The following is a 25,592-nucleotide window of genomic DNA, read 5'->3' on the forward strand; positions in this document are numbered from 1 at the left end:
AACTCAAAATGTGTTAAGGCAAAAATCGAATGCTTGACAGATGTGTAAACAGATACTGATACTGAGATTCTAAATGGCCTCAAACCAGACCTTCCTTTGCATTTACTATACTGAACTATCTCCTGATGTACACATATTCATCAGTCAGTTCTCTCAGACATGCCTGCATGAGGTAAATGAAGTGAGCAGCTCTGTCTGTCCCCTGACACAAAGGCACCAATCAAGCTCTGACATTTCTACATGCATATCTTTTAATCTGGCTGCATGCTGTTACTGAGCTGTGAATGGTGATTGTGCAAAGACGTTCAGGCTGATTCGCAGACAACAGGTTGATGAGCTGTACTTGCATATCCAGGATCTGAGGAGAATGGAAACAGGGAAATACTGACTGAATATTGGCATCGGGCTGCACTTTGGGAATAAAAAACACATGCAGAATTTATTTCTAATGTATGCCAGCGGTATGAGCTCCCTGACCTGCTCTGTCATGCCTAAACAGCACTAAGCTAATGAGTGTCTCAACAATGACTTCAGTGCAAACTATACTGTAAAGCCTCAACCTTTGCTTTTATTTAAGGGGAATTCATCAGACCAGGAACTGTTATTCAAACCAGCTGGTTGGACCAGGACCTTGATTGCTGCTGCAGTTTGTTTTCGGACTAACTTTCCTCCTAATTTTTTATTCCAAATGGGGACAGGCAGAATAAGGCCTTCTGGGAAATCAGCTGTGCATGTTCAGATGAAGAATGGCATACTGGATTTTCTAAATCTGTGTGCCATCCCAGCTTGGGAAGAGAGCAGGTTGGAGAAACTCAAACTTCCAGAGCTTGAGGCGCACACGGGACCAGTCGTCTGCATTTCCAGGAATTGTTTGGAGTTGAAAATAGAAATGGCTTTGAGTGAAGTTTCATAGATTTTATCCCAGCAGACTTTCATTGCTTACCTACGTCTCCTTTCATCAACACCCTCAGTCTCAGTCTGTGTCTGACTCTTCCTCTCTGGAGTGTATGCAAATAGAAGTTTACGGCGCTGCTATGTTTGTGTGCTGCTTCTTTCAAGTGACTTTGTGGCTTTAGACATAATTAGCTTTAAATCTCTGTGTAAATCTGTGTTTTGGGGCCAGCTTTGTCTACATCTGAATATGTTACAAATCATTTCAGAAAGGTAGAGAAATCAGAATCAGGGATCATCAAACACTGACAATAAGTAATGAGAGCAAAACATTGCTTTAATCCTCCACAGATTTACACTGGACTCACACACAGATCAGATGCAAATCAATAATATACAGCAGTTATTAAAGATAAAATCCCTCTGTCTGTTTCTGACTACAGGCAGACGTATAGAAAATGTGTGCAGAATGCTAAAAAGGCATGTACAATGTAGCGTACATACCTGGCCTGGCATCAGTCACAAGCCACTAAGGAAGTTCAATGTAAGGACATGCAGAGTTATGAGGAGTTACGGACCCACAATTGACACTTTGTGACTCTTCCCACCATCAAACTATCAAATTGATAGGAAACAGAGACATAGGACCCCTCTTCCACAAACAGAGCATGCTTTTAGCATGTCCGAACAACACAGAACCAGACCAAAGGTCAAAGGGTCAGCTCCAGAAGATCAGACAATGGACACCAGGCAACTGGAGAATATAGGCAAAATCTCCAGTTTGTAACAATAAGACTCTGTCTAATGTTATTTGATTGTTTCTTATATAGGACAAGTAACAACAAAAGGACTGATTAACACTAAGGTGTGAATCCTGGCCTCTCTGTGCAATGCATGAACACACACACACATGCACACACACACACCAACCTCCCTTCCTCTGCCCCTCTCTAGATAAGAGTCATAAACTACAACCCACATTCCAATCCTGGGTAGTGACCAGCAGAACTCTCTTCACAATCACAGATCTAAGGAAGAATGTAAAATTAAATATCTAACTGTTCTGTAACTCATGAGATGTTCCTATGCAATAGTTTAATCCCAAACTTCAATCCCATAGAATGTTTGAAATGTAACATGTAGATTTTAAGACAATGTCCTTCATGTGACCATACTGTCAGCATCCTTCACACGAGGTAACACACACTACATGACATCCAGAATGTCCATATTATTATTATTACAGTCAAAGAACTGCTGTGTAATCCACATTTCTAGACTATTAGCTTTGGGAAATGTTTATATTGTTGTTTGATCTATTAACCACTTGTTTTATGATTAATTCCAGGTTTGAAGGATGTAATATGAAATCAACACTCCTATTACTCCTCTCTGCCATTATTAGTGCAAGTAGTTTTATATGTTATTTCACTTAATGTTTTGTGGTCATGGTGGAAGACGGATGTGCGAGTTTATAAGTAAACTCTAAAATTAAATTATTCCAAAATTCAGTGGAAAATTACTCTCTTCTCCAAGTGGAAACACAGGAGAAAATGAGTGACGCCCCTGAATCATGCGCCAGCCCCCCAGGGGATAAAACAGTCGTGATCGATTCACACATTGGTCAGAAGTCAGAGGAGAGAAACCCAGATGTTAAGAAGGAAGAAGATGCGAGAAACGAAGCTAAAAGCTAGAGGCTGAAAAGCTGAAGCTAGAAAACGATGCAGAAACTAGAAGCTGAGATCTTTGCTCAAAGCTCAAAGCTCGGCTCTGTAGCCATGTAAACTATTAGCTCTAAGCTGCTCGCCACAAACTCATGGCTCTTAGTCATTTTTGCACTTTTCGCGTCTTTTATTTTTCTTTGCCACAAGCTCCAAGTAACATCATTTTTGTCTACATGCGCGATCTTTTATTTTTATAAGCCAGGTCAAGACCACCTGAACCAAAACAACAGAAGTGCCTCAGAGTAATTTTGTAACTTTTAATCATCATCAAGTTTTCCTTTTTGAAGATTTTGACAACGTTAGAGTTATGTGGTCAACGCGAGTCTGATCTAAAGTTATCCAGCCAAAGTGAAGAGCATTAGAGTTTATTTCGCATCAACCCGCAAGAGACACCAGCAGATAACATCTGCACGACCGCCTGCAGAGAAGCCGAGCAGAAATCAAGAGTGCCCGAGACAGAAAGTCTCCTGGCAAACTCCACCAGAGCTGAACCGCTGAGACACCGGCAGAATCCGTCATCGTGATAACGGGACACGGCCTCCAGGAGAATCCACCTAGATCCCGCGTCTCCGGGGTTACCACAGCAACCACAGCCACCTGGGTACCAGCCGAGGGTCTTCAGCTACAGCGCAACTCACAGTAGGCCGGTCTTAACACTCTGCTCATGACTGGGTTGATGTCGAAATATAGCAATATTTAATCATCAAATCTAATTCGTAGATGTAGTATCATTAGCTGTATAGCCATAGTGTATAGCCATAACATATTATCTCCCACCATTGCCAACTTATCACACAGCTCATTCCATTATTATTTTGATCTTTATGATTATTACACCTTGCATTTACTCTGTAGATAGTAGTTTAGTTAATAAACTCCTTTAATTACACCGAGTTGTTGTCCTGTTGTATTCTTTTGATGTAGAGACTAGAGATCCATTGAATCGAGAAGTCATGGCTTCCGATATGAGATTGATAAATTTGGAAATGAAGTAATTCATTGTTGTCCTCCCAGAGGACTGGTGCCCCATTTCAATGAGAGTAAACTCTAAATTATGGCATTAACGCTACAACTAGGGCTGTCCCAAACGATTATTTTTTAAACGATTAATCTAGCGATTATTTTTTCAATTATTCGACTAATCTAACGATTTTTTTTTTTTATCAACCTAACAGTAATTTTATTGCAATTATTTTCCAGTTAGTCATTTAATATAACAATTTGCCCCGTCCAACATCTTGACTTGCTGCACCAGGGTGTTTCCTCTTTATGTGCTCGTGCATGACTGTCGTGCTAGAGTAATATGCCAGATGCACTTTGCAGAGTCTGCAGACTACCGCACTGTTGGTGTCAAGATTAAAGTATTCCCAAACTTTGGAGGACCGTGTGCGAGCCTTTTTTGCCGCGTGTTGCTCCACAAGCTCCGTCGTACTGCTGGTAGACGCCGCCGTGTTTTTCAAATAGATTACACAGACGCAAATCATTCACATAGTCAATGACTTCAATTACGTCACCGCGTTGTCCCAGTCGGTGCGCTGTGCTTGTATCCGGGTAAACCAAAGACGATGGATATAAACGGTCCCATTAGATAGTTCCGGTTTTGTTCTATGAACATTTACCCTGTGTGGTTTTACACGACGCGTCGACACTAAAATTCCACGTCGAATAATTTTTATAATCGACAACGTCAATTACGTCAGATAATCGTCCCAGCCCTAGCTACAACACACAGTTCATACAACACAGCCATGTACAAAGACCGTATCGAGGTTTTCCTGTGGATATATATTGTGTGGGACAGATGACATGAGAAGCTGATGTAAAGCAGGATGGTGCAGGCACATATTTGGTGTCAGATTCAAATCTGCAGGATGAGGATGACTGGTCAAGAATGTAACCTTACCTTTGAAGAAGACAAACTTGCCCTCACTGTTCTCGTAGACGGCGTCTATCTTGGGTGGCAGGCCCCTCCAGAAAACACTGATGAGCATGGGGTATCCCGGCATGACCGAGTTATCTCTCACCCGCCAAAACCAGTGATCCTGGAAGAGAACAGAGGACACTGTGAGGAAACAGAGTTGGCTTTAGTTGAGTAAATGGACTTAGTTACTAAAAAACTACCGGGTATGTTTTATAAATGTATATATCTGATAAAGAGCTTTTCTATGGGAAGCACCCAGGTCTGTCCCCCAGTGGATGAGACACAGGGACATGGTGTGTGAGTTCATACATGTACAGTCTGTGTGTTAATGCCACAGTAGGAGAGCAGACATTAGTTTGTGTAAATGTTTCTTATGTTAAGAGTTTTAATTAGTTCAGAGTTCCTTGACACCAACCAATACACACCGCCCTGAACCTGTAGAAATATATAATGAACTCTGCATACTGTAGCAGAGCAGGCAGTGGATTATAACATCTGATACCAGTGAATTCAGGCCAACTTTTCCTTTGTGGCTCCTACAACAAAAGCTGCTGGCAATGAGCAGCTCCGGCAGCTGCTTTGACAGGCGTGATTCCTTTAAGATCTACATATACTATCTCAGGTTGCCTGGAAAGCCTGAGCGACTTTTGCTACGCAATGTAGGTCTATAAGAACATATATGCTGGGAAAAGTGATCACTAGGAGCTTTAGGAGATGCCAAGAGTCTCTGATTTCTTTTTTTTTTGGGGGGGGGGGGGCAAGTGAGAGGTGTGTCTTTTTGATGTTGGATGAAACTTGATGACAGAGAGAGCTGGGAGGAGACCCAGCTGTGAAAGCCATTAGGACTCCACGAGATGACCCACCCTTCGGCAATGAATGGCCAATTTTGCCTCGTGAACGCACTGAAAAAGCCTGACCTCGTGGCAAGGGACAAAGAGCCAGATAGAGAGAGAGACAACACATCATCACACCCTGCCTCATTCACAGTGAAAGCTAAATAAACAGCCCATTTATCTAACACTCCAACACTGCTCTCCTCCTCTCTCTCTGTCTAATCCAATTGTTTCTCTGGGACTCTCCCCTCTCCCTGGACTCTTCCTCCTCTTTCTTTTCATTTCCCCTCGTCTCTCATTCCAATTCTTCCTCTCCCTCGCTCCCTCCATACCTACTGCCTCCATAGATTTCAACTGTTCAGCATTTTCTTCTGCACACAGCCCAGCCCAATAATTGAAAACAGATCAAACTGTGAAATCTGAACCATTTGAATCCTTTTGACTTCATAAAAGAGAAAATGTTCTTTCTCCAGCCCTACTGTCCCACTCCCATTCTGAAAATAAAGCTCAGGCGAACAGACTTCACTTCAAGAACATTTCAGCCACCACTTTACAACTGCAGGAACGTCTAGTATAATCATGACAGGTTTGCTCTTAGCAGAAACTGGAAATATTAAACCTCAAGTTGTTCATGTTCTCTGCTATGAGAGAATGGCCAGTGTAGGGTTTGTCATGCATACAATCTCGTGGTGTATGATAATGCATTCAGAACAGTAAGGCTAAATTACCATACTCCCTCTGCAGGAATGTGGCCGGCACCAACAAACTGTCTCTACGAATAAGTTGTTGTTAGGGAAAGCTGATGAAGCAGGACATAAACTGCAGAAACTGCCCTGCCAATGACTTAACTGTTGTGAGCTCAGATTTAATACTGTACAACACATCACTGCCTGAAAAAGGCCTGCTGAGTTGATATAAGGTAACCATTTAATATTTCACTAATATTTACATGAACAGGTATTTGGACATAGATCCAGAGATGAGAATATTACTTCCTGGTTGCTCTATTTTAAGATTATTGAAAAAGATAACTGACAAAACCCATTATACAAATATGAAGGCCAAAATACGACCACAAAGAGAGACAAAACATGTTGTGTCTCTTTTAGTCTGGAGGGCTTGCTCCTGTGTAGGAGGGATGGGGAGTCTTTGTCCCTTAATCCTTCTCTGATATTTTGTTACCAATAATTTGTTTGCACAGGTCAGTAGGTTCTTACAATTCCTACAAGAGAAATTTACTGACATGGAAATGAATAAGACATAAAATGAGGTCAATCAGAAAAAGCATGAAAAAAGATATCATACTTTATTCTTTGTGTTTTCATTGTTTGTCAGAAGAAAAATAAAAAACAAACCAAACAAGAGAATAAAAACTGGTGCGTTTTGTTTATCAGGGTCAGGCCCAACTGTAAAACTGAGGTTAAACCTAAAACCTTGTCATCAGCAGCATTCAGGTCAGCCCTGTATGAGCCTCTGCTGCTGCTGTGTGTGTGTTTGTGTGTATGTGAGGAGGACACACAGTGGTGTTAGGATGGCCGTTCTGTCGACCTCTCACTCGGTTAATGTGATGTACACACTCAACATGACTGAGAGCAGACTACAGGTGTAAATAATTCAGAGCCTGAAGCCAGAGATCAGTGTTGAACAGTGTCCCTTTTCCACTGAGGGAAGTAACTGCAGATGATGTGTTTGAATTTTAGCATGTGTACAGTTGTGTATTTGTGTGTTTTTGCACAGGCTGAAGGCTGCCACATAGACTGGAGCGAAACATGAACATAACTGCCCTGGTTGTAAATAACGAGGTACAACCTTGAAATGCAGCCACAACAGTCATAAACAGTGGTTCAACTTTTCAACCTGCAGCTCTTTCTTTCCGTTACTGTTCATTCTAATATGGCAGCTTTAAAGTTCACCCATGTGGCTAAATGTTCCATTCCAACAGATATCAGCAAAGCAGAGAGCAACATGCAGGTAGCTGGATCAGACGTGTATGCTTCTTTGATGTGATGAGGTTTACACTTCAATTCACTCACAATACAATTAAAGGATCAATGACAATAATGTGAAATTGCACGTGCCTTATTCATCTTTGTCCCTTTTCTGCCACTCCTTTGATTTAATATGTACAAAAAACAACCATATATGCAGCAAAGTGCAAGTAATATTTATTGAAACTATGACATCTTCTAAATAAAAGAGAGAGAGAGAGAATTAAAATGAGAAACAAATCTATACAAACTGCAGTCACTGCTGTATATGCAAACTCATCCAGTGCAGGGTCAACAAGGACTCTGTGTAACCGAACATGTGGACAATCAGTTCACTTCATGTTGTCTGTCAGCACAGCAGTCTTGTGATATCACCTGTCCAGCTCCCATTCCATTTCAGCCAGTTTAAAGACCTCTGCAACATTAGCTGGCCTGTGCCATTTAACAGAGGGTGAGTGTGCAGGACGTGGTCAGACATCTCCCAGGTCCCCACATAATGTCTGTTCACTGATACAGCTCTGAGGACAGTGTTAAGTCCACCTGTCCAAGCTTCCAACAACACAAGGATGTGTTTTTCTTTATGGTACTTGGTATTTCAGCTCCAGCACTTTGACCAACTTTCTAAAGCCCTTTCTTTTATGGAAAATGGCTTATAGGTCAGCCGCAGTGGAATTTCCAGTTTCTTCAGTTAGCTCACACACTGGTTTATGTAGTAGTAACTCATTTCAGCCGGCTCTTTGCTCCTTTTTTTTTCTCTGTGTCCTATTCCTTTGTCAGGTCTTGGCAGTGGTTGAGATGAGTGCTCATGTTGGTTGTGTTGTATGAAGGTATTTTTGGTGAAAAACAACTGAGCACCAATGACAGTGGAATTGGTAGTTGTATAAAATAGTAACACGTGTATCAGTAAATTTGAGGTCACAGGGAAAAGATGCTCTAGGAGTTGCACACTTGTAGATTTTTTCTCTCCCACAAACACAACACAACAGTTACACCTTCTCAAATTATGCATTGCAAGTGCACAAACCCTGTTTTACAAATCACAAATTAAGAAACTCATACGCTCACATTTTTGCTACAGTTGCTGCAGTGAATGTGGTGCAAAACACATTCACACCCGTATCAAATAATGTGAAGGCATGGAAAAAATTTGCACATCAGCAAATCAGTATGTGTATTCATGCAATGAGAGTTGCACATCTGTAAAATATTTTCTGACAAATAATTTTTATAATAATAATTTTATATTAAAAGTATATCATAATATTAATATAATTTATTATCGTTAAAAAATATATTATATATTTTTTTCTTGGATATTTTTTATTGCACAAACCCAAGTCAATAATTACAAGTACTTGAATATTCAGCATGATTTTTGCACCAAATGTCTGTGAAATGTGGAGCAAAAGTGATTTGTACCTGTGGCACCTCAAGCCACGCCCACCTCTTACGTAGAGGCTGTATTGGCTGCTGGATCAACGTCGCCGCCATGTGATTTCACATTAGGTGCGTTCGACCTAAAGTTTGACTTTATGTGGCGCGCCGCAGCGCTGGCTTTGGAAATTTTGTCCGACTTACGCCGGCGCTGCGCAGCGTCACCGTGTTACATGACGTGAAAACCTCGCGGGAGCAAGGCGCCTTCAGTTTTCCCAGTCTTACAATACATTTGCAGTTGCTCTCCACCGGCTTCACCGACTGAACCACCTCTGTGACGACAGCAATTTATTCTTATTGGTTGAAGGATTCACTGACACAAATGTTCTACGTTTTTATCCTAAGAACTTCAGATCCTCCTTTACAGAGGTGAACTGAGTACACAGCTCCATTACTTTAATCAGATCATAGATCCTCCTGGTCAAATATTCCTCCAATACAGGTGAAAGTTCTTCAGTTAAGTTTTTACTTCAGTTAAAGCACTGGAGAACTTGATTTTAAAATACTTGAGTGTTCAAAAGTACATTTTTTATGTCAACATATTTGTATTTTTCCACATTTAGGATGACCCTGAAACAACTTACTGACTGACTGAATGTAGAATCTGGTGAATATATATATGGTACAAAGACTGTAGACATGGACAAACAACTGAATCAACCAAAGGAGCCATTGTTTTCATATTATTTTTAGTCAGCGAGTCAGTCATTCAGTCTCTGGTGAAGAATCTTCAGCCTTATCTTTATCTAACGTCGCCATCATTAGGACACTGACAGGTTACATATGAGTGACAGTGAGTTGGCTCTGTTTTTTTCCTGTGGTGGACACAGTGTATGGTCTGTCACATTTTCCATAATAGAAGAAAGTTCATTCAACTAACTGAAAGCTGCTTCAAAGTAAGAGTCCTTCATAGTATGTGGAGTGAAAAGTAGCCTACAATAATTGTCTTAAGCTTATTGGACTGAAAGTCAGGAGTTTCCAAAAAGAATACTAGTCATGTAAAAATACTTGAAAAAATATACTTAAGTACTAATTTTGTATGTCAAAAGTGTAATGTAAACTTGTGTCTGGTCTGAACATGCTTAAGAACAACAACTGTTTGGGGGGGTAAACAGTGTGAATAGATTTTGCAAAACAGTCATGTCACATATTGTCACATATTGAGGGTAACACTCATAATTTTGAAATTAAGAAACAAAGCAGCTCTTCAGTTTTCCACAGTGGGTTGTGTGAACAAACTGCTGCTGTGACAGGTGACCTCACGCTACGGGAAGTTGACTGTTGTCCGACATGACAGCAGTCGTTTGATACTCCACCCCTGAAGTCACTGGCAGCTCATGTTGACCGTCAAGTCAGGCGCAGTCAGCTGGAGTCAAACTCGAGCGCACCTATTATTTGATATGATATATTGTTTTTCACCACATTAACTGCAGCAGCTGTAACAAATCTGTGAGCGTTTCAGTTTCTTAATTTTGTGATTCGTAAAACAGGATTTGTGCACCTGCAATGAAGAACTTGAAAAGGTGTAACTGTTTGTGGGAGAATAAAAATGGACAAGTGTGCAACTCTTAGAGCCTTTTTTCTCTGTGACCTAAAGCTCTCTGCATAGAGTGGACTGTGAGTGTGGAGTAGGTGAGGAAAAACATGTATGATTGACTATAGAAGGCTGATGACTTCTGTTATCGCAATGGCAAAAATGAAAAACTAGCTGCACAAATCACATCAGGAGACCAAGCGATATGTTTCATGATGTTTTTGTATTGTGATATATCAAATCTTGTTACATTTTCCCAGCTACCAACAAAACATTCTAAAAAAATGCTCCTGTACTTGAGCCTCCAATACAGCTGGATGAAATGCCTCTGCACAGCATAAAAAAAAATATATATATATTAAAGAAGACAACTAAAAACTGTGATTGATTATCTGCAATTCACTGACTGAAAAAAAAATATATAATTGGAAATTACAACAATACATAACAAGAAAAGATTGAAATTGAAGATGTGGACCAGAGTCGAGATGAAAGCTGTGACCACCACAGAGTGAAAAAACTCTGTGCCTGATGTACAGGACCCTCACTGGCTCAGAGGAAAACAGGAGCTTATGTCTAAAGGAACAGTTTAACATTATGGGAAGGTCTTTCTGAGAGTTAGATAAGAGGATCGATACCTCAGTAAATATGAAGCCAGCCAGGAGACTGAAGCAGCTCACCTGGTTTTATACTTCTGTTTGTGCATAGATTATGAGAAACTATATGGAACATATTGGTTAGTAAAATCTAAAGATGCAGGTGGACGGATTTTTTTTTTTTTTCTTTGGACAGAGCCAGGCTTTATATGCTAAGCTAAGATGATCACCTCCTGGCTGTGGCTTTCAGACATGAGAATACTGATCTTTTCATCTAACATCATTCATCCTGTCTGTCTGTCTGTCTGTCTGTCTGTCTGTGTGTGTGTGTGGGACATTTAAGAACTGTTTTAGCTATCCTGAATGAAAAGATGATTTCTTGTGTTCACATTCTTGACATCCTTAAACCAAAGTTACCAACATGCAAAACAAATACAACCTTACACTCGACTTAAAGCCTTAAACTGGTGCCATTAAGTTTGCTCTCAGACACCCAGTCCTCTCTGGAGGAAGGAAGGAAGGAACAGAGGCACTAAGGAGGGTAGACAGCTCACTGCTCCCTTAACCACTGTGTTCTCATTAAGGGTTGTTGAATTCAAAGTGTGGCTCTGACACCAAGTGGTTGATCCTGAACGGCAAGGGACCCTCCAGCGTCCCAGAGTCCCCTGCTCTAAATATGTCCATATCATGGAAGAAATTGTCTCTCAATGAGTGAATTTAGGACTGCTGGAGAGGAGGAGAAAGGAAACTCAAATTCAGACTTGAAAACATCCCATAACAAACCTACAGCTCATGTCTCACACTCTACATCCATATGTTACTGCACTCAAAGCCTGATGGGAAATGAGTGGCTTCTTGGCAATTTGCTGTCTGGTCATTGAAAACAGTTTATGTACACATGCATATACAGTATGACGGTGTATTCTACAGCTCCAGTGAGCAAACATGGTTCCTGGGTTCACAGAAAGTTGAACCTCAAGTGACTGCAATCATAAAAGCAGTAGCTGTGTAGTTTTACTGGGATATTTACTGGTGCTACTGGATCTACACAACTGAACACAGTTGTCTGTGAATCTTAACTGACCCTCTGTCACCTCACTGGAGAGAAAAACGATCAGCTGTAAAACTACCATCTTAACAAGTGTGACTCCCAGCCTGCCTTTGTAGATTAACTGGCCTCAGCGTTGTGGGAACAATACTGAACTTAATATTACCGAGCTTGTGTTTTAGGTTATCACACCAACATCTGTGGTGTTTCTGTTCAGAAAATGTCCAGCTGTGATGTTTGATGTCATTTGTACTTAACATAGTTAGAGTAGTTTGAATAATTTAACACAGAGAAACATCTTTTAACCTTTTAGCTCTTTTATTGGTGTCATCACTGAAGTTAAAGGGGACTTGAATTGATTTCGAAGTTCAGTTTAAACATCATGAAGAGTATTAGTGCAGCTGTACAATGTTTTCTGTTGCTTTCCCCAGTTTGGTACAATAACCCTGATGATGTCATCAACAAAAAGGCTGTGTTGCACAAAGAGAGTCTGATGAAAAGATGCTATATAAGTGTTTTGCAGTTATATAGCATAGGGAAACATAGGATCCAGTGTTTTTGAAGTTTGACTGAAAAACACTGATTTTATTCTTTTTTATTAATCTGTCTCTTGTGTGAGCCCCAAATTAATGGACGTTGTTAATGTGTTAACTGACACTGATCATGATAACCAGAAGTAGAAACACTGAAACATCTTGAAAACGATAACCTCCGTCTCTGCAGGGCAACACAAGATCCCTGGTTTCACCATTTTCTGTTGTCAGAAACATGAAGACACAGGGGTTGTCCTGGTGCAATCATTAATGTTACTAACTCCAATTAAGAAAAAGCTGTGAGAGTCTTGCACATGAAGAATTTTTGCTGAAATATACTGGCATCCTGGATGTTGCAAATAAAGCAGTAGATTGAGAAAAAAATGCCCCATTTACATGCAAATGGTTGTAGAGGCAAGCTGAGGGCTGCTGCAAACATACAACTGGACCTGAGCATGATATTCTTCTCTTTGCTTTATTTTCCCTTTTTAAAATCTGACTAATGTTGACGATGTAAATCTTTGGTTCCTGTACTGGACCTGTTCTCACTTAGCCAAACAAACCTCAGACAGGTCCAACAAACCTGGCCTTAGTGCTCCCAGTGTATTCGCTTTACTCCAAAGCCCCCGCCTTTACATTGCGGGACCACCTGTGGACCTCAGGGGCTGTGAGACTGCTAAGATGTCTGCTATAATGACTTGGCACAGACTGCGCTTGACTCTTCCAAAACAATCAAGTTGGGATGGTGAGTATAGCCAAGCTGGGCAGGCCAAATGGACCTACAGCACAAAGTAACCAGGCAGACAATCAATCCAACCATCAAGCAAAGAAGAAATCAGCTTTATGAATGACAGTAAGAAGAGAAAAAAATTCAACTCAAACTGAAACAAGAAGAAGCGCAAGCTGTAAATCATTCTGTCAGCCATGAATTTAAACAGTCCTCACAATCACACGTAGACCTTGGCGTGACCAGAGCGAAATAAATCAAGCTCCGCAGTAATACAAACATCACTAATTATGATTTCAGATCAGCTGTCTTACAGTTGGGCAGCTTCATTCACCAGAAGAGAGAAACGCACCAACATGATACCTCAGACTTCCTGAAGAAAACTGGCACAGCTCTCACTGTGAGTCAAGAAATATTAGGACCACCTGCTCCTCAAGTGAAATTCACCGACTCAGTGAATCCAAGTCAAACCTGTGATCCCTTATTGATTTCACTTCACTGACCACACTTGATTCACCGGCTGAAATGTGGATTATGCTGAAGGCGGAGCAAATCATCACAAGTCCTAATGTTACTGGTGGTCCTAATGATGTGAACTCAGTAGATTTACAACTGCACTTACATGTGTTCTGTAACAAATCATGCCTCTGCTCCATCAATCTACACCTTAGGAAAAATGTGAGGCCAATGGAGACAAACATTTATCAAAGATTTGAAAATGATGGAGCCAAAGCCAGCTCCACATCAGCACTGAGCAATTACAGGTCAGAGACTCTACCCTTCAGTTTTCTTTTTTTGCATTCATATTGGTATTTTTTATTATTTGCCCTTTTTCATGGCTCCTAATGTCAGTAAAGTGATCAGATTTTGGGAAACATGCTTGAATTACAAACCAAAACAATTCCCTCAGAATAAACCTTTCAAAGAGACAGTTATCTGGTGGTCTTTGGCTTTGGATAGATTTGATTTTAATCAATAAAATAGGTTAGAGGTAAACAACATCAAACTGATGTTTGATTAGGTCTGACAAACAAAGGTTTAGGGACTGGCACGCTCAGACAGAAATCATTTTTTAAAAAGTAGTGCAAGACATTTCAATGGTGCACTGAAACATGCACATTTAATATCAAAACCCACTGATACAATAGATCCGTTGTAGTGTCTGACTGTCCTGGTCTCCTTCACTTCCTGAACTCTTAAAAAGGTTGGCTGCTGGCTGAATGTCCTTTTTGTCTCATCACTACCTCTGAGCTCTGCAGAAGAAATCTCATGATCCTCATCAGTCCATCACAGCAGGCTGCTGCCCTGGGACTAGAGAGGAGGGACAGGAGCTACTGCAGACACATTGTGTATTTAGACCATCATAACATGCAGGTACTATTTCCCCCACAAAACTGACAGTGTGAATTCTGAGTCTAATTTTAGTTAAATACCTCCATGGTAGCAGCTCTGCTTCCAAGCCAGATTTAGTTTTTCAAGTCTAACGAACACAGTGGTCGGGGGGGGGGCAGAGAAGATAGAAAGGGTTTTTCCCTCAGCTCCACAAGCCACTTATTTAACCAATGAACACTATCTATTTATATCCCCAGAAAAATACAGTCACACTCACATAAGGCATCAGAGGCACTCTTTCTGTGGAGAACACAGGACAGCTTTGTGTTGCCCTAAGGTTTTTCTGTGTTCCTTACTGCATGTTGCCAAGGTCTTGTGCTCACAAGCTCAGACCAAGGATAAAGATGCATTAAGGGACATGTGTGCTTTTGCTCTGAACGTTATGAAAACCAGGCAACCCTGCACTGTGCATGGTGTGGTGTTCCTCCTTATTATAAAACATAGTTTGTCCAAATTCTTTCTACATCAGCCTCAAGTAACCCGGAACAAGCTCCTTTTAGACATAATAGCTTCTTTAATTATGCAATAAAATACACAGCTGCTACTTTTAGTATAATAGAGCAGAGTTAACCATATTCCTACGAGCTACAACCACAGTGTGAAACTGTTCTCCACTAAAAAGTCCAGACAACTTTTTTACTGAGGTGCACAAAACTTTAAAATGAAATGCAACCAAAATAATTTACATTACATCCAAGTAAGCTTTTTCCATACTGTGTACATACTGTATCAAACATGAAGCAGATTAGCAGAAAAGCTCCCACCCTCTGTATATTTAGGTAATTCTCCAAACTCTGAAGAAATCCATACACCCATTCAACTACTATCACTCAAAGCGCTCTCTCTACACAGTTTCCAAACGTACAGGGCATTTGCACTGGTCTCAATCAAGGGAGGAGACGTTCTTTTGTTGTATTAATCAGTCGATTAAATTCTACAGCCACAAATCTCTTCAGGTATATCTTTTTGGTCTGGAATATATGATGAAACTATTCATCCAACAAGGTCTCAAGTTGTAAAAGACTGCAAAGACTGATTGCTGTGTTCTCACAGTGCTAAGAGATCCAGGAAAATGCCCGCAGGTTTGTTCTGAATCACAGACTCTTCTCTCACCTTGAAGACGAACATCTCTCTCCTCAGTATGGCCAGGGTGTTGAAGCCTCCATCACAGATGTTGGGTTTAGCGTTGGGGTGGGATGGTCTGTCCCCTGGGGGCAGCCTCGGAGGTCGCGTCTGCCTGTCTGGTTTACGGGGATCTGAAGGAGGATGGGAGCGAGGAGGGGGTGCTGTCGGCAAAGGCTTAGTGGGCTGGGGAATCTTATCAGGAGGCCCTGGAGGAGGTAAGATAGAAACATCTCACTGTTTGTGATACATGCATCAGAACTTCCACACCTGACAAAGAACTGTCAACACATAGCAACACATGCAGATCAATGCATGTGAAAGATACTAAATGTGCATCTGATGAATTCACAAGTCTTAAGGCTCCCTCAGCAGCTGGTTACTCAGTTTTTGTCTTTTTACAGCAGAGCCATTACATGTATTAGCCAGGCTTGCAATATATTGTCCTTAATTCAGACTACTTACAAATACCATCACTGTGCATGTGAGCTATGCTAAACATGGTTTAGGACAGCTCTTACATAAAAAAAAAGTTTAATACACTAAAAAATGTTTTACATTTTCTGTTTGTATGTCCATATTTCATCACAGATTAGATATCAGACACAAAATCCAGATTAAAAGCAAAATGTCAAACTATTTCTTCATATGAAGCAACATCATATGGGGCAAAGTTGTTGTGCTGTAAAAATACATACAACCACTTTCTTTGTTACTGTGCTGATTACAGCCAACCAGCTACATGAGCTTGCAAGGTAGACAAATGTTGAAGCCAAGTTTAATTAACAAAGAGTTGCAGAATAAGGAAAACGGAAAGAAGTCATAAGAGACAAAGGAGAAGATAGAAAAACAAGATCAGGCCAAGCAATAACTAGCATCTGACTCTGCCAAGTTGAGAGATGCAGCTCAGAAAATTTGAGGAGTAGGAATAAAAAAAATTTAAAAAACGTAAAAATGTATATACTGTAGCGATAAAAATAAAATGATCTCCCATGTGGAAATATGGACATTGGTGTTATTTAACATTCATGAATTACATGATAGAAGGACAGAGCAAGGAGAGAGGGAGAGGCTGTGCGAGTGTGTGGGTTGTGTGCGTGAATAATTTAGCACGTGATGACACATGATTAACACACTGTGTAACTGTGAAAACCAGGGTATGAGTTGCAATGTGTTGATTGGGGCCAACAGATGCAGGAATAGTTGACTGCAATATGAAAGATGCAAATCTGACAAGCAACAACCCCCACCACACCCCACCCCTCTCCACCCTCCCAGTCATGAAACGTATCAATGAGTAACAGTGGCATGTACAATTAATGACCTTGAAAGCTACTGTAAACATTGAGGAGATTTGACAAATGATTTAAAAGCCAGTGAATGAAGGCTAGCCACCAGGCATTTCACAAATCTAACAAAAAGATAAACCATCAAACTAGTTCACCAAGCGGCTGACGACCCCCCCCCGCCAGAAAACAGCGATCAGAGGGTCTACATGAGAGTGAATTAAATCCCCTGAAATTCATCCTGGATTAGTGCAGCTAAAGCACTCTGCAGTTATGTGGACAGACATGCAGATGTGTGCACATGCTCACACACACAAAGACACACACACTCACACAACAACAATATGGTAAACCCATGACAAGAAATCAAGGCATTACTAACTTTGGGTTTTTCTGTCTTACTGTAATTTTAGCATTTGACATTTCATTTTTCCCAGGGAAATGGAGATCTTCATGTCAACCAGTGGAGCAGCTCAATGTGAACTGCTATTCATACGTGGATATCCAGTTATCCAGATTATAATGCTGATGATTTGACATGAGTCTGGATTGTTTACTTCTTTGAAGCTGGTTTAAAATCCACCTGGAGCTGTTGTCAGAGCAACAAGTCCTTTAACCTAAACCTGCAACTCTGACACTGTAGGAAAAATAAATACACAGTGAGCGTTTTTGGTTTGTTCATTTTTTACACTGTGTGTTCACAAAATGTTTCCTCATTATGTTGATTTTAAAAAAGTACTTTGGAAGATTTTACATTCCTAAAAAGTTATTCAGTCCACCAGTTTTACACATCAATTTTTGTTTGCTCCTCACAAGTTATACTACACATCCAACAAACCCTTTTACGGTGTAAATTAACTGAGTTGCATGATGGGATATCTAGGTAGATATTATCCAGTGTTTTTGGAGGTTTACCCAAACTGAGTTGTTAGAGTCGATGTCCCAAACTCTGCTGCTTCTTTTTGGCTGGACCCACAGCGTCTGATCTGTAACTGACTGACTGACTGACTCAGGAATAGAGCTGAGTGATCATAGTTCCACCATTGGTCAGCCGAAAGCCACATGACTAATTTGGAGTTTCTCCATCAACTATTGCCCTGTCAAAATAGATTGGTGCAAACAGGTTCTATTTGGGTGTGTTTACAGCCTGCAATGTTGACAATTTAGGGAATTTGTCGCTAGACTTAGAGACTTGTTTTCAAAAAAGCACCTTGCAACAAATCTAGCAACTTTTCGAGAAACCTTGGCTGCTTAGAAGAGAGTCGTCAGTCTCTTGCTGTATCTACTCTGTACAATGAGTATGAGCGATGGAATGAGAAAGATATTCTGTTGCTTATAACTTTTTCAAGTAAATATAGGTGAAATCACTGCACAAATTTTTCCTTTAATTTATGTCTATGCTGATTTTGTCAGACAACGTCACAGTTATAAAGTCAGGATTTTAGCAGCAGAGCAGCAGCTTGGAAATGGCTTTGAAGTTAACATGTAGTCTCTATGGGTTGGTTTCAGTCAGTATTTCACACTTGTTCTGTTGTCTGACAACAGAAACAGAAATAAAACATGTAAATGGGAACAGCTTCATTGTGAATTCAGCTGTATCAGAATATTGTATATGTGAGCAGAGAGGAGAGAAGTAAGCAGATAAAGAGCTGAAACCAGCTGATACTAGGCTGAATGCAAATATGACACAATGACATCAGTTGTTTACAGTGGTTCCACAAAAGTTTTCAATTATGCGCACATTGACCATACGTCCAGCCATATACTAGGATTTGACCTAGTCTTGTTTGTCTCCTGCAGGCCTCCCAGCTTTTATTACTATGATTACTCGTTTAAGATCCTCAAACAAACTATATCTAGTTGTTTTCTCCTCTTTGCTTGCTATACAATATGTTGTGTGAAAGCCAGAAGATTTATTTTTATTAATTGCATAACCTTTGGTGCATTTAAAGGCTCAGGGTGAGCTTCGGTGCAATAATGACTGTTTGATGTGAATGGCTTCATGCTGATTTTCACTTCACTCTGACATTATCATGCACAGTAATGTGTTTTTGCTGCTTATGTAAACAGGAAGTGGGATATTCTCTTCAAAGGGTGGGAAGTCATTAAGTTCAAAGCTCAGGAAATTAAAAGAAAAGGGAAGTGAAAGAAAAATAATTTACAGACTATTTGTCCACTTCTTTATGTCTGTATATTTATATTTCTCTTTATCTGTAACTGCTTGCAGGCTGCTGAATTTTATGAAGATATATCCAGTTAACCTGTTATTTTTTTCATATTGATGTAAAAGGAAAACAAATAATGATGAAAAAACAGCACAGCTACATGTCCAGAACTTGTTCACCGTTCCTTGCCAGACCCTTTTCTTCCCCACAATTAACCACATGAAATCAAATTCAGCATCTCCTACACCACTCTTCACTTCATTCTCTACCTTTATGGAAGAACCTTTTTACACCTTTCCTATTCTGAACTCACCTTCCCACCTTCTAATTCATCTAAACTGTGCAACTCCCACCTTGGTCCCTGTTTAGTTTCCACATTCATCATCTCTGTTGCCACGAGGAAGTGAAGGAAGCTAACAGAGCTTGAAGTGTGAGGAGTTATTTCCGGCTCTCCTGCTTCCTGCAGTAACAGTTCCATTCATTTTCCCATAGAAACACATTTAGTGACTCAGAGTCTGGATTAACATGAAACTCTCCTACCCCAGTCATCAGCACAAAGGATTAATGACTGCAGTACAAAGTATCTGCTTCATTGATAGAAAGCTGGAGCTACAAGCTTGTGGACATAAAAAGAAAAATCAAAGAAGAGTTCAACTATAGCCCTGTCTGGACTGGGTTTAAATCTGAGTACTTTAAATAAAAAATAAAAAATGAAATGTGGGCAGAGACTGTGGAAAACACTTCCCTGTCTGAGCGAGGAGCTGCCATCACTTGTCCTGTCCTTCAACTCTGGGAGGAGGGAGGGGCAGCAGCAGAGAGGAGGAAAACACAAGAGGGATGAGGAGAGATTTGATCGTTTGCCCAGGTCTGTCACTCCCAGAGGGACGTGTCCTGACCATGTAAGCATATGGCAGATTCTTGTGTGAGTGTTTGCTAGTGTGCTAGTGTGTGGGTCTCAGCCATTCATGTGACAGACCAGCAGAGTCGGACTGGCTTACAGCACCGACAGCAATAAGGGACACCACTGTCACTTACCACCAAGTTCTTTCCCTAGTTATATAATTCCTTATAAACTGAGGTTAGGGCGACAGACTGAAAATTTAAATAATAAATATAAACATGATTGGTCCCTTCACAACAAACCAACCACAGTGGAACGATTCATCAAACATCACAAGTCTTTGTCTAACACCCCAAACTACTAATTCAGCTATAGGGGTGTAAAAAGAAAATGAGGCTTGTCTCCGAATCTGTTCCTGTCAAACTGAATTTCACACTTGTGACAAACCTGGCCCAGAGCTGTATCAGCTTTATGAAAAGACAAAGCACTACAATTAGCGTCTGTCAATGAGGAATGTGTGGGCTATGTGCTCTGATAAGGAAGCTCTGGCCTATGTGATCTAAATGTGGGTCTTAATGTTAGATCCATGATCCATCTGGTTATCAAATGGATCAACTGCTGGAAACCAGTTATGATGGCTGGGCCAGGTCTCACTAGGCAAAATCAGTTAATTGGAGTCAGTGGTTTTGCTTATGGAGGTGAATCATTTTTTTTATATTTTTGCTTCATGTTCAGCTGTGGTTTGACCTGCAAATTGTTCCTGTTGACCCCCTGAAAACATGCCTAACTGTTCTGACTTTCGAGGGAGCGTAGAACTAAAATGTCACTGCTCCAAACCGAGACATTGGACAACAGGAGTCAATGGTACAAATACTTTCTTGAACCGACTGTGTTGACTTACTGCTCTGTTAGGAAAAAATATCTTAAATATCCTATTATCTTGTTAATGATCAAGCTAAGAAGCATATTAACTGTCAGTTAGCATGTCCAAAATCACTCATTCACTACTCCCTAGATAATACACACTCTCTTATTTTGTGTCATCACTAAAATCACGCAAGCTTCGCACTAAGAATTAGTTACTAGGGACACCCTAAAACAATGGGAGAGGATATGAAGTAAAGAGTGTAATTTCAGACACAGCCCCTGTGACTCACTAGTGCCAGCATGTTAGCGGTTACCTCACCAGCTACAGTAGATCACCAACTGGCCCTGCGAGTGGGCACTATGTCTCCAGCCCACATGGACAAATTAACCTGTAGAACTTTTTGGTGTAACTGTGCCAGCACTCCAATTAAATACAGCACGCAAACATCTTACTCATGTCATTTCCACCGACAGTCACAGCAAGCGATAACGATGTCTGTGATTGATTAGATGTCAGCTGGGACATCCTGGTATGTGTCTCAAAGATTACACACGTGGAATCATCAGGTCCTTCCAGTGCGTTAGAAATATAGATTACTCTGGCAAAGACCTTGACTAGACAAATTTTTACACTGCTCTGTGCATTTGAATAAAGCCAGGAGGCCATACCATAAATCTTCTGGATGCCCAGCAGGTCGTCCATGGGAAGTTTAAAGTTGTCAGTGTCCATGTACTGGTAGAATGGAGCCATGATGGCCGTGGGATCGTTGGAGTGCTCGAGGCCCAGAGCGTGGCCGAGCTCGTGGACTGCCACCAGAAACAAATCGTTACCTAGAAACAGATAGAAAGAAAAGAAAGAGCAGTTCTGTCAGTGCTGTGCTCAACAGGAAATTTATCTACAGCATTTAATGTCACTCACAAGCGTAAGTTCTGGATGATTTAAATAAACATCAGCCTTTCTGTGAAAAGTTTCAGCTTAGCTCATGTTGAGACAATAAAATTGTCCATGTACAGCATGCATCCAATGTGTGTATGAGCATGGATAATCCTTCACTTATGCACCTAATGAGTGGATTATGGAGAAAGTCACAGCCACTGGTGGGAGATATTCCACAGAAACAGGAAAACACACACACACACACACACACACACACACACGGCAGCTGAGAGCCAAGCCCCACCCCACCCCAACCCAGCTTTATTAGCCTGAGATATTTGGGCTTTAAAGGCACCCACTCAAGATTCTCAACTTACATCACCAGCAACCAAAACAACAACAGAAATCACTCCTCCTCAACCTCTGCTTTGATGTTCCTCCAAGATGTTGAATCAGACCCATAAAAGAATCTCATCATCATTGTTGAGAAACACATGGGTATACAATTAGGGTTAGAATGCTATGTCTCGTGTTGTTGATAATAGCACACTGGATGTCCGTGGGAAACTGTTAACCTGATTCCAGTGAGCCTTCTAATGCCTCAAAATGTCATTGCCTCACTTCATTGCAGGAGAACTTTTTACACCCTGTCATAAATAAAAAGCTATGGCAAACAGTGAACCCAGTTTTTTGGCATTACAAATAAGCAAGCACAAAGACAGTAAAAGCACTGAGAAAAACTTGGATTTTTCAGTTGGAGTTTAGAATTGTGCTGATCAAAGGCTAAAAATGGATCTAAAATTTTGCATTTCGAAGTTTCAAGGTCCCTCACTGCCATCTCTCTTCAGTTTTACGTTTCCCTGTTGTTCTTATCACAGTGAGAGACTCGACAGGAATGAAAAAGAGCATCACTTATTCATTGCGATTCCTACTAAAGGGAAGCACTTATCTGCTGCAAATCTGTCACATGAATAACGCATCAGCAGATACAGATGGTGATTCAGATCCCTTCTTAGCAGGTACAGTACAAGAATTTACAGACCAGGCTACCACAGAGAAATGGCCTAATTGGGACCTTGTGAAGGATATTTGACTGTATAAATGTCAGTGAGTCTTTACAGGGTTGATGTAAAGTCCTCCACTGCATGGGTGTAAAAACACAGACAGACAGATTGCATTAATAACCAGGGTTTTGTGGAAAAAGCTTCATGTTTCAGCCAAATTCTTCCAATGAAAACAGGCAGCTTGTAAAAGTTGGGAGAAATACAGAAACATGAGGCAAAATTTATGCAAGCTTGTAATATTGAACAAGTGTCTGGAGATAGAGTTTATAACAAATAAAGAGAGGCAGAGAAAAGAAAGGAGTTAAAGAGGAGAGAGGAACAGGTCTGTGATTTAGGAACCACTTGTGGAGAAAACAAGGTCACACTCAACACTTCTTCAAGCTGTTTCCTGTGACGGCAGTGGAAGCAAAAGTGCTTGACAATGTTTATAACATCGAAATATCATATTCAAATAAAATGTAATGCAATAAATAGTGCACTTACTGGCTACAAATGTGTAAATGTATGTGATATGGCAAATGTAAATATGTACTGTGTATTATATATAAAATATGCACACTTACATGGGCATGCATTTTATAAAAATGTGTGAAATTATGAAATCTACCTAATTGTAATCTCCAAGTTCTTTATTTTACGAAAAATGCAGCACAAGTACATGAGAGCTGAACCGGTCCAGGTCCTGGTACAGATGCTCTGGTCACATCAGCTGTATGAGTAAAAGAAAGAATTGTCTCTGACTTTTTCCATCCCTCAATCTTGAGTCAGCCTTTCTGCTGCCTCCAGGGGCCATTTGAGGTCAGTGTTGTCACTTTGTCTCGGTTGCTGTGGTAGACGGGGACGTCCTCTCGGCCCCTGGGCCATAAACAAAGCTGAGGCAGTGTGCACTGTCTGGCTAATTATCAGCTGGAAGGTATACAGAATGTACACAGGAGATGGTGAAGATTGGAAGGAGAGGGGGAGGGTAGGAGGCAGACAGCGAGACAAAGAGGTAATATAAGGGAATAGTGTACAGGAGGAGGAAAGAGGAGAGACGAAGGCGAGACACAAAGTTATAAGAGGGAGAGAAAGATGAGTGGGAGACAGAGAATCGAAAGTGTGGGTAAATACAGAGATAAGAGAAGGTGAGGTGAAGTGAGGAGAAAGGGCGTTTGGAGCGATAGCTGCATGAGGAAAAGTGGAATAAGTACAGGATGATAAAGAGAAGGGGAAAAACTGAGGCGAGGAAAACGATAAGACTCAGGACTATTTGTTATCTTGTAACATGTTCAAATGTACTTGCAATCACGAAAGATGGAGATGATTAATTATACAACTGCAACCTTTGACCTTGGCATTTGTAACATAAGCTTCCTTCAGTGGCCCTATCTCAGTCCCAAACACACAGAGATAAATCTGAAAACAGAGACCAGGAGGAGGAGGGGGTGCCAGAGATGAAGTACATCCAAAAACTCTGCAGGGTTCATGTGAGATTTTGATTTTGTTTGTTGAGGAAAAAGAAGAGACAGCAAGTGTTGTATTTTTACCATGTGGTTATTTATCATTCTCATCGGTGCTGTTCACTGTTTTGGGCAGTATTTTACTATCTATTTAAAGCACAAAATCTACAACTGAAGTAACAAATGCAATTCCAGTACTGTAACATTATTGAAAAGTTTTTTTTTCCATGTTAAGTGGGCGGTGATCACAGTGGCAGCCCGCGGCAGCAGCAGACTTGTCGACACTCTCCTCAGGATAGGTCAAGGTTGCAGCTAATGAGATAGTGTAGCCGAAAAGGAGAAATAAGAGCGGGAAGATGGAGTGGAGATGGTGGAGGAGGAGAGCCACTGGAGATTTATGATCAGATGTACCTCTCTCTGTCTTTCCCTATGGGGGTTTCAGTAAAGTAAACAGGGGTTGTGATTAGAAACCAGAAACCTCAACCTGCTCTTTCTCCATATTTTACCGGCTCCCTGCACGTCACTGCTGCTGGAGTCCATCTGCTGGCTTGGGGCACACGTGACGTGGGAATACTGGGTTTCAGACATAAACACACACAGAGATAAACACACACTGGCCCACAAATCAGATATGGGGGCCCTGGACACGGCTGTTCAATTGCAGTAATAGCTCAGGTTGTCAGCGCAGGCCTCCAGGGGTCTGTAACCCTCACTGCTTCCTTAGTCTTTAACTAAGCGCCCGTGGTTCACTCAGTACAAGACGTCAGCTACAAGCTTGGGTGACCAGGAGGCTGTCTATCCACTTGTTGCCTTCACCATCCTTCAAACACTTTGCAAGTTTTCTCTCAGCTTTCAGATGTTAATCATCACTCTTGTGTCTTTTTTGTGCAGTGTAGAGAAATCAGCAGCACGACCCAGGGACCAGTCTGTTCTCTCCAGTCAGAGGCTTTTGAATGCCTTTGTGACATTAACATCACATCAACATCAAAAGCCCACAAAAATACTATTACAACTTTCCTATTGTAGACGAGGATGCACAGCAGAAATCAACTATTTTTGACTTCAGAAAACACAGCTGCAGCTCTTACTGCTGTTATCTAATTGCTGCTGTTTGCATCTTAGTGTAAGCTAACATAAGCACTCTCTTTGTTCCAGTGGCCCCACAAATGTTTCCCATTGTTCAGCTCCCACAACTCCCCAAATGGCTGACACCACACTTTTCAGGAAAAGGCTTAGAAGAAGCCTACTGGACAGTAAATTCAAAATGGTGTTAATTGTAATGTCATATGTTTTTAGTGGTTTCGTAGAAC

At 40.9% G+C, this 25,592-nt stretch overlaps 1 protein-coding gene across 4 annotated transcripts in view; it reads right to left on the reverse strand.

The window, feature by feature from the left end:
• Positions 1-25,592, reverse strand: part of LOC130161112 (matrix metalloproteinase-16-like) — an 80,728-nt gene that overhangs the window by 10,886 nt on the left and 44,250 nt on the right. For all 4 annotated transcript variants that reach the window (XM_056364112.1, XM_056364111.1, XM_056364113.1 and 1 more), the window contains 3 exons: positions 21,572-21,733; positions 15,735-15,952; positions 4,519-4,657 (listed from right to left, as the gene is read on the reverse strand). In XM_056364112.1, the coding sequence (XP_056220087.1) occupies positions 4,519-4,657; positions 15,735-15,952; positions 21,572-21,733 (519 nt within the window). The remainder of the gene's footprint in view (positions 1-4,518; positions 4,658-15,734; positions 15,953-21,571; positions 21,734-25,592) is intronic.

This window comes from Seriola aureovittata, chromosome 20, assembly GCF_021018895.1.
Source record: "Seriola aureovittata isolate HTS-2021-v1 ecotype China chromosome 20, ASM2101889v1, whole genome shotgun sequence".
In the NCBI taxonomy this organism is placed as follows: Eukaryota; Metazoa; Chordata; class Actinopteri; order Carangiformes; family Carangidae; genus Seriola; species Seriola aureovittata.